We start from the raw sequence: 19,251 nt of genomic DNA on the forward strand, positions 1-19,251 counted from the left end.
CACACAAACTTAGTCAGAACTTGGCAGATTTGGTTTTATTTTATATAAATCAGTAAAAATGTGAATAATATATATTACAAAATACATTATCAATTCAGGACATAACTAAAAACTTGTGATAAGATGCTCAATCATCCAGCTCTGTCCAGTGCACTGTTGAATGATGACCTCATAGTAAGAGCTTGCTCCCATGGCAACCTCAAGACATCTCTTTGTTGCTTTGTTTATGATAGCTTTGCCCTGCAAAAGTTGTATCAAGAGGGAAGGTTAATGAGATGAAAGCATTGGGGCCGTATACCAACAATGTGAAACTACACAGCTTCATTCATAATGATGAGTTGTGCTCCATATAATGAACCTGGTCTCACAGTAATGTGAGACCAAGTCACGTGACTTTCAAGGTCCCGGCAGTCAGAACAAAAAAACATGGCGGACAGTTCTCTCATTTTTAGAGAAAAAAAATCAATATTTTGACTTAGTTTCTGCATAAAAATGGATTTTGATCACATTTCTAGCGAGAAATATACGTTTTATTTTCTAAATATTCACTCAGTGAATGTACATAATCACTTTGTATGTTGGAATAGCCACGTGATATGACTGTCATTAACTTGCATTGCAGCGAAATCTGTGTCAGTTTCACGGAAATTCGAGTGATTCCGTGGCTATTCCACGGATTTTGAGTTATTTTTTATTTATTTTTTTATTTAACCTTTATTTAACCAGGTCGGTCCCACTGAGACACAAAGACCTCTTTTTCAGGGGAAGCCTGGCCAAGACAGCAGCAGGGTTAAAAGTTACAACAATAAGACAGACAGTGCATCATGACAGAACAGACAATAAAACATGGACGTACAGTAAAATACAAGCAAGCCAGACAACACAGTAAGATAGGCATGGACAGCACAAGATCATGACATCATAAAAAACAAGTACAAAGGCGATACGAGTCTGCTTCCAGATCTCTCAAGAGTTTTTTAAAGGATGTTAAGCAAATCCGTGGCTATTTCACGGATTCCTGTGAGACCATGTATCATATAATATAATAATAATAACACATCTAACACCCTCATGTTTAGGACAGATTAAAGAGGGTTAAAAAACAGCATTTTTCTACAGTGTTACAACTATAAACTGTATACTACTATAATCTTTTTGTGTGTGTGCAGTGCTGATACGTGAGGTACGTGTTCAAAAAGTCACAGAACAAAATACCGCCATGATTGTTGACACCACGTCTTACCTGTTTGAAGTCCCAGTGCATGTGTAGTTTGTTGACTTTGGCCATGTGACACTCCTGCAGAGTGGGAGTGCTGCCAGAGCCCGGATCAACCAGGCAGCGGTTACTGTTGTATCTGTGAGATTTAATCCCTCCAATGATGATTTCATAATCTGTGTTGTAGAAGCAGTGCTGGAGAAAGGAATAGTTCTGATTTGACATTATTTGTTTTAACACATTAACACATTTTCAACACATTACAAATTGGGGGAGTTTTTCCTTATCTGAATCAGGAGTCTAAGGACATTGGGCGTTGTTTGAGATACAGGTTATAAAGCCCCTTGACACAAAATGTAATTTGTAAAGAAAATTCACTTTTTTCTGCTCTGATTGTTTCTCTCTTTCCAACTTTACTTCTTAGTGACTCTTTGGGACATAATCGGACATTAACCCTTTATCAGGCGAAGAACCGTATTTGGTAACGTCAGCGGCTATCCAAAATAAAAAAAAAGGTTGTAAATTTACTCGATTAAAGTGGCAGATCTACAAGAAAAAAAGTTGCAGATTTAAGAGATTTAAAGTGGCAAATCTGCATGGAAAAAAGTCAAAGATTTATGAGAAGGAAGTGGGAAAAAAAGCAACTTTTTTCTCGCAGATTCACCACTTTAAATCTCGTAAATCTGTGACTTTTTTCGCGCAGATTCACCACTTAAAATCTCGTAAAACTGCGACTTTTTTTGCGCAGATTTGCCACTTTAATCTAGTAAATTTTTTTCTTTTTTCTCGACCCCATTTTGATATCCACTGAAGTTACCAAATATAGTTCTTCGCCTGATAAAGGGTTAAGTGCGATAACATGGACATGCTCATGAATATTCTGCACAAAGCATGCACTGTTACACTACTCAGATTTCATACTGTACATGCATATCTATAAGCACTCCCACCTAGACTGAGTCCTATTGTATATATATATTTTTAAAATAATTTATACTGTTTTGGCAGTGTATACATTTTATTTGCACAATATATTTTTATATTTGTATTGCATCTGTTATATCTGTGAGATTTAATCCCTCCAATGATGATTTTATAACCTGTGTTGTAGAAGCAGTGCTGGAGAAAGGAATAGTTCTGATTTAACATTATTTTTTGTTATTACAGTTTCATTATCAGGTTTTCTGTCTGTCTTCATAGATTACCTGTGGCTGCTGGTGATGGCATCCATACAGAGTGGGGATGTTTCCTGGGATGGCTCCCTGGTCCACACACAGGCTCTTGAGAAGGGTGTTCTGCAGCTGTACAGGTTATTGTCATGTTAACCCATAAGAACCAATGGTGACGCCTGTGTAACAAACACTTTAAATCTTCTATAATCTCCCATATTCAGCTTTATGTTTCACCTTAACTCATTAAATCCTTAAGCGACACATACTCAACACCCTGGGGTGGTGGTCATGTGACTTTGACAAGAAGTGACTTCTCCACAATATGGCTGTGACTGGAAACAGAAATGTGAAAAAGTAGCTAATTTCAAAAAGCTTATTTTTTGTTACAAGGCTAAGTTTAAATCCATTTAACAATTCTAATCTGTTAATAGGGAACTGAACGAATTAAAGTCACATTTTTGATATATGCTATGGAGATACAAACAAAAAGGTAAATGGTTACTTGTTTTTATTCATTTTTGATTTATTTTTATTTTGTTACAAATCTGAATTTTTTTTTATTGTTAAACAGCACTAATAATGTCACAATTTTGATAAATGTTGTGGAGATGCAAAGAAAAAGGCAAATTTGTGTTTCTGTAAGCAGAAAATGTGTCTATTTTTTATTTTAAAATAAGATATATCATAAACATAAATAATAAATAACGCCCAATGTATCGTATATGTCACATCAAAGATCTTTGACATCTTTTTTTAAAACATCATAAATGTGTTTTATGTGGTCCACTTGGTCAGTGGTATATCCCCCATCATTTTCTTTTAGGATTACTGGGTCTGGGTTCTTATGGGTTAAGACAGCTATTGATTTGCTTGGTGTTTGAACACAATGTGAACACTCAGTGACTGTTTCATAGGTTTTTAAAATGTGATGTTTAATCCCAGCATTCATGATTTCTACATTTAGTATATTCATTGAAGATAAAAGTCAAACATGATCTTCAATTCACAGTGTAGACATCAGGCTTACTTACACTACTGGTCAAAAGTTTTAGAACACACCAACTTTTCCAGAATTTAATTGAAAATTATGCAGTTTAATGTCTCAGTGTACTCTGAAATTAATGCACATTTGCAACATTTAAAATTCTTTATTGAGCATGATAGTGTTTTGAAAGTAAAAAAAAGATCAAAAATCACATTTTATGTTGGACTAAAGGACTAAAAAAGACACAAAATGACAAAAAAAGACACCAAAAGACACAAAATGACTAAAAAAAGACACAAAATGACTTACAAAGACATGAAAAGAATTCAAAAATGGACAAAATAGCCCAAGACTCCATAGAGTTAAGTTGTTAACCCATTTCTTGTTCCCTGAAAAAGGCCTACTTGTATAATTCTGAAATGTACATTATTTTTCAGTTTTGCTTAACCTTACCTTTTTTTATTTACCTCTGGCAGTTCACCACTTACCTTTGTACCCTTTCAAGCTGTTCATTTGACTTGAACTGCTTGAATTTCAATAAAAAACTGGAAAAATTGGGGTGTTCTAAAACTTTTGACCGGTAGTGTATATAGACCCCAGACTAAAACATGACCTGTTAGATCAGAAAATGAATGACTGAAAATGTCCCTTACCACACCATAGCCCAAGATGTTGTCCCATGTTTCCAGACTTGGATAAACGTTGTCCAAGTACCACTGGAAAGGTTTACATTTCAGCTTTTCTCTCAGCTTTTTCCTCTCGGACACGTCACCAGTGTCAATTCCATGATCCTGTGTAAGATATGCAATATCAGAAGGTGCATGAACATTGCAGAATTTTGGCAAATCTTTATTCTTCTAAACAACAAATGTCATATTTAAAAAGCCGAGCAAATAAACGCAGGACCTTTGACAGCTTTTGATGTCATCTGTGGCAAAGTGACAATTTTATAAGGTAAAAAATTAAGAGATGCAGTGTTGAATTAAAAAAATCTTGCCTCTTTTATTATTATTATTATTATTATTATTATTATTATTATTATTTTCCACAATAATTTCGCCTGGGGTATTAGGAAAAAAACAGTTATTACTTTGAAAAAACAACAACAAACAAACAAAAAAAAACCTTAATCGTGGCTCTTTTGAATTCAGGGCCTTTACAGTGAGTGAGCATGCACAACACCAGACCCTGACACTGAAATCCTTCCTTTAATAATTTTCCTCGGCTCTTTTCTTGCTGTGACATGTCAAAATGTCTGCTGTGAAAAAAATCATGTTACCTCTGCAGCACCGACTGATCCTATTTTTTGCCCACTGTGACTTATTTCTGTTGGATTGTTGCCGAATCATGATGGATACTAGAGAACAGCACGTAGTTAAAAGTCTAAAAGTTCTTATGAGGTTTCTGCAGCTTTATTTAATTAAATACAGTGAAAAGAGGAAACAGGGAAGGGCTTCCAGTAAACATTTCTTTGGTTTCAGCCAGGTTGGGTGCAACTCAACAAGCTGCACAACATTTCTCTTCTGTCCATATTATTATTATATAATTAGGTTTTCCCACGCCTTTGATCTGATTGTTGTGTTGCTTGTGTGGCCGGAGCACGGCTTACTCCTCCTCACAGTGGGGCGCTGTGTCCCCCTGTGGCACTGATTTGTGGGCGGGGAGCGCACCTTATATATAGGAGCCGGGGTACACCTGGTGCGCTCTCTCTCTTTCTGTTCCACTCGTCCGTGGTGGTGGCTGTGGCGTGGTGAAGTCGCGTGGCGTGCTGGCACCAGAGCGTCTTCAGCGTTTTGCCATTACGCAAGCTCTGTCCTTCAGCGCAGTGCGGCGTGCCCAGCATCGGAGCGTCTTTGGCGTGTCGCCAGAACGACGCGCGCTCTCCTTTGGCGTACGGGTAAGGTGCATTGGCGCACACTGCTGCTTTCTCTCTCAATCACGTGTTGACTGTTTGGTGATATGGCTGTTTCTGCTGCAGTGTGGCGGACTGCTGGAGTCACGGGGCGGGGCTGAGCTGCCCTGCTGGGGGCCTGTCGGCGTTGTGGCGCGGTCTCCGCGTGGTAAGTCGGCGTTGTCCGCCTCTCATTTCAGCCTGTTGTGCCGCTCCCGACTGATTGCATTTTCCTGCTCTGTTGTCCTAGACCTCTCGGCGCTCCGTAATATCCTGCTGGTGAGGCCCAGAAACTATTAAAGCCACCATCTCCTGGACCCACTGCTGTTTTGGCTTACTGGAGCTGTTTTGGCTGATTTGGCTGCGTTTGGTTCACTCTGACTGTTTTGGCTCACTGAAGCCGTTTGACTCCTCCGCTCTTCTGAGCTGTGGTGAAGCAATGTACTAAGGCTCTTCACAGAGCTGGGGTCGGGGCCTATTGCTACTCTAATGATTTTGTTAGTTTATTAATCATTCTTGAAAAGATTTATTTTGTATTCATTGTTTAATTTGTTGATGAACATTATTTACTGTCGTGTTAGGAACATTATTTACCTTTATTTGATGGTCTGTTCCGTTGTTTGTTTTCTTAATTACTTAAAGTATAGTGTGTGCGTGTGTTTGTGTGTACGTATGTGTGTTAAGTAGCAATTAAGGGCCATATTAACTGGGAGGCAAATTTTATAACTTGCTTTCTTATTTTTGTGGACAGGTGCAGAGGGCCAGGCGGCGACCCAATCCCTGGTGGTGGGATTTTCTTCACGAACCCCTTGCGAGTGTGTGTGTTTGCAGTGTCACTGGTGTTTTTGGTTAGTTATCCCCCTCCCCTTGATTTGATTTTGGGTCGCCGTAGCCTCCACAGTCCTGTTCATTCCGCTCTGCGGCCCCAGTACGCAATTACGAGCCAGTACTGTTCAAGTGATATTTTAATTGATTGTAAAATAAACTATTTTCTACTTAGCCAAATACGTCTCTGCCTGTGGTATACGGACCTGTGTAGACCTATAGTAACTCTAACCATCTCATATAAACTATCTCCTGGGGCGAAACTCCCCAGGTGGCGTTGTCGGTGATCCTTTTCCACCCCTCCACTCGCCACACTTGCAATTGACATCATCTCAGTCATTGTGAGGCAATAACTGCAGCAGCCAAATGCTTTCATTGCAATAGGTGGTGACTTTTACCATTGTTGAACTAGAGGGAATAAAGCACTTGGTCTGCAGTATGCCGATTATAAAAAAGGCATATGCACCTAATGCTGGGCTTACACCAAAAGATTTTCACAGTCCCAGACTAAAATTTGAAAGTCTAGTTACCCTGCAAGATTCACAGTCTGTCTAAAATCTCAGTCTGAGACTAGGCTGGGACTAAAAACTCTAAACATTTGTCTTGAGATGTGAGCCTAGAGTTTTCCGTAAGTCTTTTCCAAATCTTTTCAAAGTCTTCTGATGTATAGGTAGCATAAAGCTACACAGTGGTGTAGTGGTTAGCACTCTCACCTCATGGCAAGAGGGTTGACGGTTTGACTCTGGCTTGCAGTTCACCTATGTGGAGTTTGCATGTTCTTCTTTTGATAAGTGGTTAACCCTTCATCTGGCGAAGAACCGTATTTGGTAACTTCAGTGGAGGGAGGTAATATTTTGAGAAAAAAGTTGCAAATTCACTAGATTAAAGTGGCAAATCTACAAGAAAAAAGTCGCAGATTTACGTGAAAAAAAGCATTTTTTTTTTCTCGCAGATTCACCACTTTAAATCTCAGAAATCTGCAATTTTTTTCTCGTAGATTTGCCACTTTAATCTCGAACTTTTTTTTCTCAAAATATTACCCCCTCCCCCGGGTCCATATGTTTGTTTTTTTTTACACATTCTGGCTGTATGTAATATCCTCCAATACTCTCTAGGGTTGAAATGTGGAATTTGCAAGTGTTTCAATGAGTGCCCTATTAAGGGTTAAGGATAATGGAAGGATGGAGACTGATCTTAAAAAAAGTTCTATCTTAAGAATATACGGTGATTCACGACACCAGCTTTCATCAGCACCTTACCAATGTCATTCATTACTAATTGAGTTGTCTGCTATATAACATTTTACACCGTACATATACTAAAAGTAATCTCTGTGAAGACAAAACATTGTGCTAACCTTCAAAGGAAGGTTCCAGGCAATGAGCACGTTCTTCTTGTAATCATCCAACCAGATATCTGCAACCCTCAATGCATTTCTCCTCATGGCAGGGCTGAGGTCCAGTGCATATGGTTTATGTGCCCTCTCGATGTGAGCTACCCTGGAGCAAGGCACCACCTCTACACTTCCTCCACACAGCCACACCTGAGCAGTCAAGATACACATCAGACATTAGTGATTATCCAAATCTTCAACTTAAAATTACAGTATTAACCTGGTAATATTATATTAAAGCAGCTGCAAGGAGCTTTAAACTGGTTATGAAACAGTCAGTGGCGGTTCTACTTCTTCTGTGTCAAATTAATAATAAAAAGATCAATTTATAATGATGAACAACAGAACAATTCTTACCTATTTTTTGTTCAAACTATATCTCATTGTGCACAAAAGGAACCCAGAATGTGTACATTGTATAATAGTTTAATTATATATATATATATATATATATATATATATATATATATTCTCACTATACTGCACTTTCAAAATTAAAAAAAGTAATTGTGCACAAAAATGAGAAATTTCATTGTTGTGCAAAAGTAATTATTGTTGGTAAGTCTCATTATTTCAATCAGTGTATTTGTATCTTCCAAATATACTTAAATTAGATTTTTAAATGAGCTAAAATAAAGATTTTGAATGCTTAAATATAATCTTTGCCGTTTTTTTGGTTCTTTGATAACAGAGTGAAGTGTTTCACTAAGGGAATCGCTTAACCCTTTATCAGGCAAAGAACTATATTTGGTAACTTCAGTGGATATCTAAATGAGGTCCCCATGTCTCTCTGTTTGGTCGTAGAGCCACATGGATTTCTTCCAGCTAATCAGCAAAGATCAGGCTACGTCACAGACATCTGACCAATCAGTATGATAAAAATATAATAATATTAACTTTATTGACCTCGACCTCCAATGTAAAAATGAAAAATTTTGAAAAAAAATCTGCGAGAAACAGTCGTACAAACAGTTATTCTTCAATGACTTGTACCAGGAGGACTTGACTATGACGGCATATTAAGGCCAAGTATGAATTTTTAAAAAAGTTGCAAATTTACGAGATTAAAGTGGGAAATCTGCACAAAAAAAGTCGCAGATTTATAAGAAAAACGTGGGGAAAAACAACTTTTTTCTCGCAGATTCACCACTATAAATCTCATAAATCCGCAATTTTTTTTTTTGTAGATTTGCCACTTTAATCTCATAAACTCTCAAAATATTACCCCCCTCCTCCAGGTCCGTAAGTTTTTTTACACATTCCACAGTCCACATTATGGCAGTATGTAATATCCTCCAATATTCTCTAGGGTTGGAATTTGCAAGTATTTCAATGAGTGTCCTATTAAGGGTTAAAGTGTGACCTTCCATAGTTGGTCACGCATTAAGCGATTCCCATAGTGAAACACCGAACAAAGTTAGAAAAAGAACAACACAAAATAAAAGTTCCTTGTAGCTTTATTATAGTTTTGGTACTCACACGGATCCCAAGTTCAACATTTTCTCCTCCGTAAACCTTCATTCCACCGTCAAGCCCACCGATTTCTCCAAGAAAGCTTCTGTCTGCTGCAAAGATCCCCATAACAGAGGGACTCCTGTTCAAAACAAACAAACATTTCCTTGTATGATCATATAGTATAATTTAGTTTGAGATAATATTACTAACATATGTGACCTGATTAATCAGAACTGTCTACTTATTTTATATTTTAGCTTGATTTATCCACATCTTATATACTGCAACATTGTTTGGGCCAGGACATTATGCCTCCAACCTCCATAGTATTTATCTCGTTCAGAAAAGATTTGTTAGAACTGGCACCTTTTCAAGACGACTAGATCCTTCTGCTCCCCTTTTCCAAAAACTAAAGATAATGACAATTTTTCAGATCGATATATACCAAATATGCATTTTTATCTTTAAGTATATGTATATTCCAAATTCCATTCCCAAACCTTTCAGTGAATATTTCCATGTCAACTCACAATTACATTTCTACACTTTTGTTTTATTTTACGTCTTAATATTATTATAATTTTGCTTTATTTTTATGGTAATTCTTTTTTTCTATTCATAGTTACTTGTTTTCAATTTAACTTGTGAATTTTAATATAGGTAGAGGCCTGTATAAGCCCTTTTGTCCTTTTCTTTTTTGTCTTATTATTGTGCAAAATGAAATAAAAACTTCAAAAACTTCAAAATTCAAACACAGACTTTTTTATCTGTAGTGATTCGGTGATGTGAAAAACAAAGACGTCATTGACTGATAAGTTTTCTATCACTTTTCTTGTCTAAAGTCAAATGAAGCAACTAATATCTGAGGAGAACTCTCAAACCCCAAAATGATTCGATGTGAGGGTCAAACTTAATTTGGCTAAGTAATCTACATTTTCATTTACATTTAGTCATTTAGCAGACGCTTTTATCCAAAGCGACTTACAGAAAGAATAAAAACAAACAATCAAGGTATAGTGCAATAAGAGCTATTAGTGCATCTATAAGTGCTATACAATTCTTTGAGGAGTAGAATTATGGTGTGGTGCTAGGAGATCTATTGAGTGTGCCACATACTTTCCAGGTTGCGATTCATCCTGCATCTTCGACCACTCTGGCCTGAAGGACTCGTAAATGCACCACAAAGCCCAGTCAAAGCCTTGAGCAGACGGGAGGTATCGTTCCACGTGGAGGTCGTCAAAATGGACATTATCAAAGACTGGGGACACCACCACTGTCCTGTCAGCTTTGATCCTGGCCAGCAGAGGTTCTGCCCTACAGGACACCAGAAGGATACAGTAGGATTAGGGGTGGGCGATATGGCTCTAAAAGATTATCACGATATTTCAGAGTATTTTTGCGATAACGATATACTTGACGATATTACAAGAAAAATATTTTTTAGTCTGTATAAATAAATAAAATTGTTCAACAAAATAAAAATCAATCATAAATCTAAATGTAGTGTAAATTGCTAATCTCAACATTTGCCAAATACAAAAAATTCTCTCTTGACTCTAGAGTATTAGCAAATAATAAAAAAATAACCATCTAGGGGGGGCCCCGGGAGAAAATTTTGTACATTTTATAGTACAATGTGATCAATCTCGTCCATTTTGAGAGCTAAATGTAAGCAAACACCTCACATAACATTTTTCACAGTCAACAGGGCTTTCCACTAGGACATGGAGCAGCCAGACTGTGTAGACTTGAGAATTTTTTTTCATAAAAGCCCAAATTTGGTGCCTCTCACACATTCTAATGCCACTATTCCATCATATATACTGATCTTAATCATTGCCTATTTCAATTAATTATTGTAAAGGAGAATAAGGGTTCTTCTATGATTTATTTAAGGCATCTTATTTTGACAGTCTTCTTGTAAATTCTGAGGGGGATTATGTGCTTTTATTTTGAAAGCGGCATTGTTTAGCGACAGGAAGTAATAGTATTTTTTTGTGATTAAAACCTGCACGGCAGCTTGCTGTATTCAGCCCGTGTGTTTAAATGTGTGAATGCGCGCGCATGTCTCGCAGGAGGATGAGAGGTGCGGGTCGGGTGATAGACACTCTGCTGAGCAGAGACAAAACGCAAAAAAAACTTAATATAATGAATAGTGTAGATATACTTTCAGTAGCTTGAAATGTGACGTTTGCGCAGCACATGATACTATAGCGGGCCGCCACAGTCTAGGTCATTAATGGGAAATCCTTACACCACTATGTCAAGAAGTAGGAATGTTGCCAATAATCATGAACGATACGATATGGCACAACCCTAAGTAGGATAACCTCAAGAGTAGGACATACAATATGTCAAGATTAATAACATTTAATGCAGTGAATGAATATAACTTTACAGCAGTTAATTCCTCAATTTTATTTGAAGCATGTACATACCATCCCACTGTGGCTTCAATGTGGGCATCCAAAATGGCCACAACCTCAGCTGTTGCATGCTCCCAGCCTGAGATCCGGGACTGGGCCAAGCCCATTTGTTTCATATGGCGCACTCTCTTTACGAGTCCAGGCCTTTCCTCATGAATCTCATCTATGTAGTCTTGTATTGGTTTCCCAAGGTCATCTGAAAATGTAGTCTACAGTCAAATCTATAAATAAAGGAGTACAGATGACTACACCAGCTAGATACATTACACACAAAAAACTCAATCTAGCAGTGAATAGATTACTAGAAACATTTTCAGGGAGCACTGTGAGAGTCATGTTCTTTGATTTCTCCTTGGTCATTTTGTGTCTTTTTTTGAGCATTTTGTGTCTTTTTGGGTCATTTTTTGTCTTTTTTTGATCATTTTGTGTCTTTTCTTGGTCATTTTGTGGGGGTTTTTGGGTTTTTTTTTTTTCTTTATTGGGTCATTTTGTTTCTTTTTTGGGTCATTTTGTGTCTTTTTGGTCAATTTGTGTCTTTTTTTGGTCAATTTGTGTCATTTTGTTTCTTTTCTGATCATTTTGTGGTCAATTTGTGTCTTTTTTTGGTCATTTTGTGTCATTTTTGGTCATTTTGTTTCTTTTCTGATCATTTTGTGGGTTTTTTTGGTCATTTTGTGTCTTTTTTGATCATTTTGTGGTCAATTTGTGTCTTATTTGGTCATTTTGTTTCTTTTTTGGGTCATTTTGTGTCTTTTTTGGTCAATTTGTGTCTCTTTTTGGTCATTTTGTGTCATTTTTGGTCATTTTGTTTCTTTTCTGGTCATTTTGTGTTTTTTTTTGGTCATTCTGTGTCTTTTTTGATCATTTTGTGGTCAATTTGTGCCTTTTTTGGTCACTTTGTTTCCTATTTTTGGTCATTTTGTTTCTTTTTTGGGTGATCTGAACTGTGCGTGTGAGATTGTGTTCAGTGAGCGGGGGTCACGGACAACATGCATGTTAAATTGGGGGTTGCGACTCAAAAAGGTTGAGAACTACTGCATTACACATACACATTGGGGGAGTTTTTCCTTATCTGAATCAGGAGTCTAAGGATATTGGGCGTTGTTTGAGATACAGGTTATAAAGCCCCTTGACACAAAATGTGATTTGTAAAGAAAATTCACTTTTTTCTGCTCTGATTGTTTTTCTCCTTCCAACTTTACTTCTTAATGACTCTTTGGGACATAATCGGACATTAAGTGCGATAACATGGACATGCTCATGAATATTCTGCACAAACCATGCACTGTTACACTACTCAGTTTTCAAACTGTACATGCATATCTATAAGCAACCCCACCTAGTCTTTTTGTCCTTTTGTGTATCTATTTTTTTATAATTTATACTGGTTTGGCAGTGTATACATTTTATTTGCACCATATATTTTTTAATTTGTATTGCAACTGTTATATCTGTGAGATTTAATCCCTCCAATGATGATTTTATAATCTGTGTTGTAGAAGCAGTGCTGGAGAAAGGAATAGTTCTGATTTAACATTATGTTTTGTTATTACAGTTTCATTATCAGGTTTTCTGTCTGTCTTCATAGCTTACCTGTGGCTGCTGGTAATGGCATCCATACAGAGTGAGTCCCACCTAGACTGAGTCCTTTTGTATACTTTTTAAAAATAATTTATACTGTTTTGGCAGTGTATACATTTTATTTGCACCTTATCTTTTTATATTTGTATTGCAACTGCTGCAAAGCAGTAACCCTCGGTTTTATTGAATCTTATCTGGACAGTCTTAACCGACTGTAAGATGAGCGGCATGGTTAATTATTGAACAACAGTTAGAACTTTGAGGGGAACACCGCCACACATTACGACAGTTTAACTTACTGTAAGTGCTGTAGTCATCCACCAGGATGATCTCCTTCAGCTGGTGCTGTGGTGTGTGAGTGATGATGCTCCGTACTGCCCTTTTAATAACAGAAAGAGCCTCGTTCATGTAGATCAGCACCACGCTGACAGTTGGTAGGTCCCTGGGATAATTCTTCTTCAGACATCTAAATGTACGAGAAAATGTGATCAATGTTTCAGTCACTCGGTTCTCATGCAGCAGTGAAGTGCAGAGAGAAAGATTGTGGCTTGTGTGGTATAAATTCTCCAGACTGCATGGATGTGACAGTGATCATGTCATGGAAAATATCATGAAGAAGTTCAATATTTTTGCCAATTATTTCAGCAAGTGAAACTTGTATGTTATATAGAATCTTTACACATAGAGTGAGATATTTCAAGCCTGTATTTCTTGTCATTTTGATTATTATGTCTTAGAGATAATGAAAACACAAAACGCAGTGTCTCAGAACATTTGAATATTACATAAGATCAATTAAAAAAAGGATATTTTAAACACAAATGTCAGGCTTCTGAAAAGTATCTTCATTTATATACACTCAATACTTGGTTGGGCTCCTTTTGCATGAATTAGTGCATTAATACAGATGATACAGGATGATCAGCCTACAGCACCATGTTGCTCCGATATCGATGATGTCTCTCACCTTCCTCTTGACAACAGCCCATAGACTCCTATGGGGTTCAGGTCAGCCCAGTAACACCATGGTCATTGAACCAGCATTTTGTACCTTTGCCAGTGCACTGCAAAAAAGCCAACTTGTACTTTTGTATAAAACTTGGAAATATAAATTATTGACATTTAGGGCAATAATGTAAGTTAGCACAACAAAGGAAGCCAGTTGTCTGCTCAAAAACAAGTTTGTGTCAGGCCGGGCTCGAAGCAGGACTCAGACGCAGAGATATTTCAGAGTATGTCAAAAGCACTTTATTTAGGTACTTGGTCAGCAAGAGGAATTCCCCGAACAGAGGAAACAAAAAGGCTATGAACATTAACCGTCTAAAGGACCTAACAATAATAATCCCTTCAAGGAGGGAAAAACACAAAACTCCTGACTATCCTGATCTCAGGGCAAACTATCCTATGGGGAAATGAACAAATAACTAGACAAGGGAAAGGGAGAAAAAGGGACAAACAAAAATCCTAATAAACTAAGGGCGCTCCAAAAGGGAGGAAAACCTAAACAGGGAAAAAGGACTAAACTAAAAATCACTCCGTAAAATGGAGGAACAATCTAAGGGCAGAAACTAAATAACACAAAATCACTCTTAAGGAGGAAATACAACAAGGTAATCTAAACAACCAACAAACTAAGGGAGCAGCTAAGCTGTGAAAATTTACAAAAGAAAATCACTCTTACGAGGAGAACCAAACTTGAAAACGAAGCAAGGCAGATGACTGTGGCGATGACAAGAACTGTGGAAATGCTGGCGAGACGAAAAACGACACACTGGCACAGGACAAGGGAGACACAGACTATTTAACACATGAGGGAAGGAGCACCAGGTGAACACAATTGGTAGGGGAGACACTCAGGCAGGTGACACACACAGGGAGGGGCAGGTGATCTGAAACGAGAGGAGAGTTACTTTTCAAATTAAAAGCAGTGACAAGACCAAACATAAAAAACCCAAGACCTCACCACGGTGTGACAGTTTGTGAGTTGTTGTCACTTATATCTTTAAGTTGGGGTTCAAAACAAGGGACAATAGTTCTGCTAACTCTTATTTCTTTGTTGTGAAATTTGGTCATTAGCAAAAGCTAGCGGCTAACTGACGCTAGCGGCTAACTGACGCTAGCAGCTAACTTATGCTAGCGGCGCTGCTTGTTACAGCTACAAGAGTAGCCATTAGCGTATCAATGCTAACTCAAAATTGTGGTCGCAACATTAGCTGACATTTCATAGCGGCATTACAATCGTGCCAGAGAAATTCAGAGTTGAGCAAACTCAAAAACAAAACTTAAAATATTTAGTTTAATTGTCCAACTTAAAATTTTATCGAAGTTTGTTGCCTTGAAATTTTGAAACTTTTCTTTTTTTGCAGTGTGTGGGCAGGTGCCAAGTCCTGCTGAGTTTTGTGTTTTCATGATCTCTAAGCCAGAATCATCAAAATTACAAGAAAAACAGGCTTGAAATATTTCACTCTATGTATAATGAATGTATGAGTTTCACTTTCTAAAATGACTGACAAAAAATATTGAACTTTTTCATGATATTTTCCATGACATGACATCATCACTGTCACATCCATGATGTCCATGATGCAGTCTGGAGAATGTATACCACACAATCCACAGTTCTAATTTTTTGAGATGTACCTGTACAGATATCTGATTAGACCACACGAGAACTAAATGTACCTGCTGTCTCTTGTATCTGGAAGTTTCCTGTCAAGTGGCAACTTGTTGCTGAGGAAGGCGTTGTATCCATAGATATGAAACAGACCTTCAGCCTCCTTCTGCTCCTCTTTTGAAAGGCCATCGCCCCACTTAGCAAACAGGATGGAGTCTGGATATAACTTTGGTATCACAGTCTTCTTTTTTTCTTGGCCCACATCGGTGGAGCTCTTTTGACCAGATTCTTCGATCAGCTTTGCTTTGGTGAAGTACATAGAAATGGAAACGGTTAGAAATGGAAATTATTAACTTTTTCAGTTAAACAGATTGACTATGTCTTTTAGAAGAAATACAAATCTAATCTAAAATAGATCACATTGTATAGATTAGATTATATATTATATTCTAAAAATTCTCAGTCAGATCAAATGACGTATAAAACATACTATACATAGTTTCCACCCCTCAAGGTGTGGTTAAACCAAATTGCCTAGTGATTTTCTACTCCAATTTCCAAATACTATGAGAGCATTACTGCCCTACAAAGCAAAAAGGCAGTAACTATATTCGAAATTCAAGGCATCCTTTGTTATGTGACAAAACATCTTATCTCAAATGTGTGTCGTTTTGGAGAAAAATGGTAGTCGTTTGTACAGTAACTGCAGAAAGCCCTAGTGAAACAAAGCAAGAGTACAGTAACATCCATTACTGTATTCTTGTTCTGTTTTACCTAACAAAAAAATAACCGTGTTGCTGCGCAGTGAAGTTACTGTTTCCATGGTGAACACACAGAGCTGATTTCGTGGCATCCTCACGAAAAATTATTTTATTTATTGTTTGTTTTATTTTGGAGAATCTACTGCCTTTTTCCTTGGTATGGTGCCACGTTTTTGGTAAGTAATACAAATAGTCAGGTGGCTTAGCTAAATAAAGGGGACACGCCGGACAAAAGCACCACATTTTTTCCACATGCTCTCTGTCACCATAAGTTTCAATTTTTGGTAGGAGCCACTTCATCAAGATTGCAGATCGGAGATGGCAGCCATATAAAATCTATGAGAACCAATATATCTTCCAAACCACTTCGAAGGTCAATCTTGGTGTCAAAATATACATTTACTGGGTCAAAGAATCATTTAAAGCTTTTGAGAATATCACTAGATGATTATTAAAATAGGTCATATAAAGTGCATGTGTTTTGAAAAATTGATAAAATGCACAAAATGTGCAAGTGGCTGTGGTGCAAGGTGCTCAGGCAAGAAGGTACACTGGAATTGCAAAGATCTTTGTAGTTGTAAATGTTATAAATAATAAAAGATCAAATGATCAAAAAATCACCTTGTGATGTTCTCAATAGCTTTAAATGATTCTTTGACCCAGTAAATGTAGATTTTGACACTAAAATTGACCTTCGAAGTGGCTTGGAAGACATGTTGGTTCTCATAGACTTTATATGGGTGCCATCTCCGATTTGCAATCTTGATGAAGTGGCTCCTACCAAAAATTGAAACTTATGATGATGGAGAGCACGTGGAAAAAATGTGGTGCTTTTGTCCGACGTGTCCCCTTTCTTCTTAAATCTGGTCCTAAGCTGCCTGACTAAAAGCAAGAATACAGTAACTGCAAAATAGGGTTAAAATATAAAATTAAATATGAGGATTGATATGTACAAAGAATAAGATAACATAAAGTAACAAAACAGCCACATGTCCAATAATCTACCTGCAACTACTTAGATTACAGGATAACTTTAAAGTCATTTTTCTCAGTTACTGCCTTTTTGCTTTGTAGGGCAGAATACAGACATAAACAGACACAATACAACAACTATAAAGATGGACGATAATGGTACCTAGCTATTAATGTGCTTGTGTTTGTGTGACAGTTTATTCTCAACACTTACCAGGAACTCCATTTCTTTGTGTTTTCCTTCAGTTTCTTTCCTTCTTTTCTGATTTCCTCCACTAAGGAGGTTATGTTTTCGATTCAGTTTGATTGGTTGTCAGCAGGATCACAAAAAAAAACAACTGGCCCCATTTTCATGAAGCAAGGAGGATTAATGTTGGTGCAGATCAAAATCACGGGACGATACACAAATTTGTTTTCTCTCTTAGGAACAACACAAAATAAGGCTCAGTTTTGGAGGTGGAAGTGAAACATGGCGAGTGTGAAGTGAATAAACAACGGTTTTACTTATATTTGTCTCCTTTAAATTTTGCGTTCAGTCCAAACACACTTTTGCAGTTTATACCATACACGGTGTGAATTCTCACCATTCTGATTGGCTGTAAGGTGTCTATTTACCCTTTATCAGGCAAAGAACTATATTTGGTAACTTCAGGTAATATTTCGAGAAAAAAGTTGCAAATTTACTCGATGAAAGTGGCAAATCTGCAAGAAAAAAGTTGCAAATTTACTAGATTAAAGTGGCAAATCTGTGCGAAAAAAGTCGCAGATTTACAAGAAAAAAGTGGGAAAAAAGCAACTTTTTTCTCCCAGATTCACCACTTTAACCCTTAATAGGGCACTCATTGAAATACTTACAAATTCTAAATTTCAACCTTAGAGAATATTGGAGGATATTACATACTGCCAGAATGTGTAAAAAAAACCATACGAAAATAATATTTTGAGAAAAAAGTTTACAAGATTAAAGTGGCAAATCTACAAGAAAAAAGTTGTTTTTTTACCACTTTTTTCGCGTAAATCTGCGACTTTTTTCGCACAGATTTGCCACTTTAAATCTCTTAAATCTGCGACTTTTTTCTTGTAGATTTGCCACTTTAATCTAGTAAATTTGCAACTTTTTTCTCAAAATATTACCTGAAGTTACCAAATATAGTTCTTTGCCTGATAAAGGGTTAATGTCTGTCATGGAAAGTATAACTGGGTGTTTTGAATGCAGGACTTTGTCTTACCAAGGACATTTTTTCTTTTATTACAGTTCTCTTTACTTAATTAGGTAAAGATTCCCAACATGTGATAGCTTTTTAACTGTATGTCAACTTGGCAAATACAGATGGATGGAGCAAGAACAGAGGAATCTAAAGTTTGAGAAGTAGACAAATGCTAAATATGTAAGAAACTGTCCATTTCTGATTCTGAAAATGAAATATGCAAAGTTGTATCAAAAATGTTATACCCCATACATTTTACACAGAATGCTCTCTCAGTTGCTATGCATTTTCAACATTGGAACAAAACATAGAAAATAAAAATTCATCCTCAAGATCCAGATCAGAGAAAACACAAACGCTGCTCTGCAGAAATACCAACACCTGTTTCTGTCTAGTAGATACAAGAGTACCGGTTCTTATCAGAGCATAAAGGGAACCCACCCTCTCTGTAAACATTACATCATATAAAAGTTCTTTGTAGTCATTTCCTTTGATTAAGACTTCTCAGCTTTGGCTTATTCCAAATCTCATCCATTGTTCCTTATAGTTTAGTGTTTTTTCTTAGACTACATTACATTGCAAACTTTTTCTAGAAAATAAAATATGAATCAGAAAGAGAAAATATTGCATAGATGTCTCTTGACTAAGGGGAACTGTGCTCTGTCCCAGTTAAATCTTTTTTTTTTTTTTTTTGGTAAGCAGCTCATCACCGTCAGGGGCATCCGTAACACATCATACTCCTGCTGCATTAA

General features: G+C 37.0%; 1 protein-coding gene across 2 annotated transcripts; it reads right to left on the reverse strand.

Moving 5' to 3' along the window:
• Nucleotides 1-9: 9 nt before the first annotated feature.
• LOC131972907 (probable polypeptide N-acetylgalactosaminyltransferase 8) lies at nt 10-14,658 on the reverse strand. Of its 2 annotated transcripts, XM_059334716.1 has the most exons (11): nt 14,626-14,658; nt 13,912-14,008; nt 13,244-13,410; nt 11,376-11,559; nt 10,054-10,251; nt 8,962-9,076; nt 7,447-7,632; nt 4,027-4,164; nt 2,422-2,517; nt 1,244-1,411; nt 10-240 (listed from the first exon to the last, which is right to left on the reverse strand). In XM_059334716.1, exons 3-11 carry the CDS (start codon nt 13,350-13,352, stop codon nt 106-108), a joined length of 1,329 nt encoding a protein of 442 aa, XP_059190699.1. In that variant the 5' UTR covers nt 13,353-13,410; nt 13,912-14,008; nt 14,626-14,658; the 3' UTR covers nt 10-105. The 2 variants fall into 2 exon arrangements, with proteins under 2 accessions (XP_059190699.1, XP_059190700.1); XM_059334717.1 differs by lacking the exons at nt 13,912-14,008; nt 14,626-14,658 and having other exon boundaries at nt 11,376-11,584; nt 13,244-13,376.
• Between the last annotated feature and the right edge of the window lie 4,593 nt (nt 14,659-19,251).

The sequence above is a fragment of the Centropristis striata genome, chromosome 6, assembly GCF_030273125.1.
Source record: "Centropristis striata isolate RG_2023a ecotype Rhode Island chromosome 6, C.striata_1.0, whole genome shotgun sequence".
Taxonomy (NCBI): Eukaryota; Metazoa; Chordata; class Actinopteri; order Perciformes; family Serranidae; genus Centropristis; species Centropristis striata.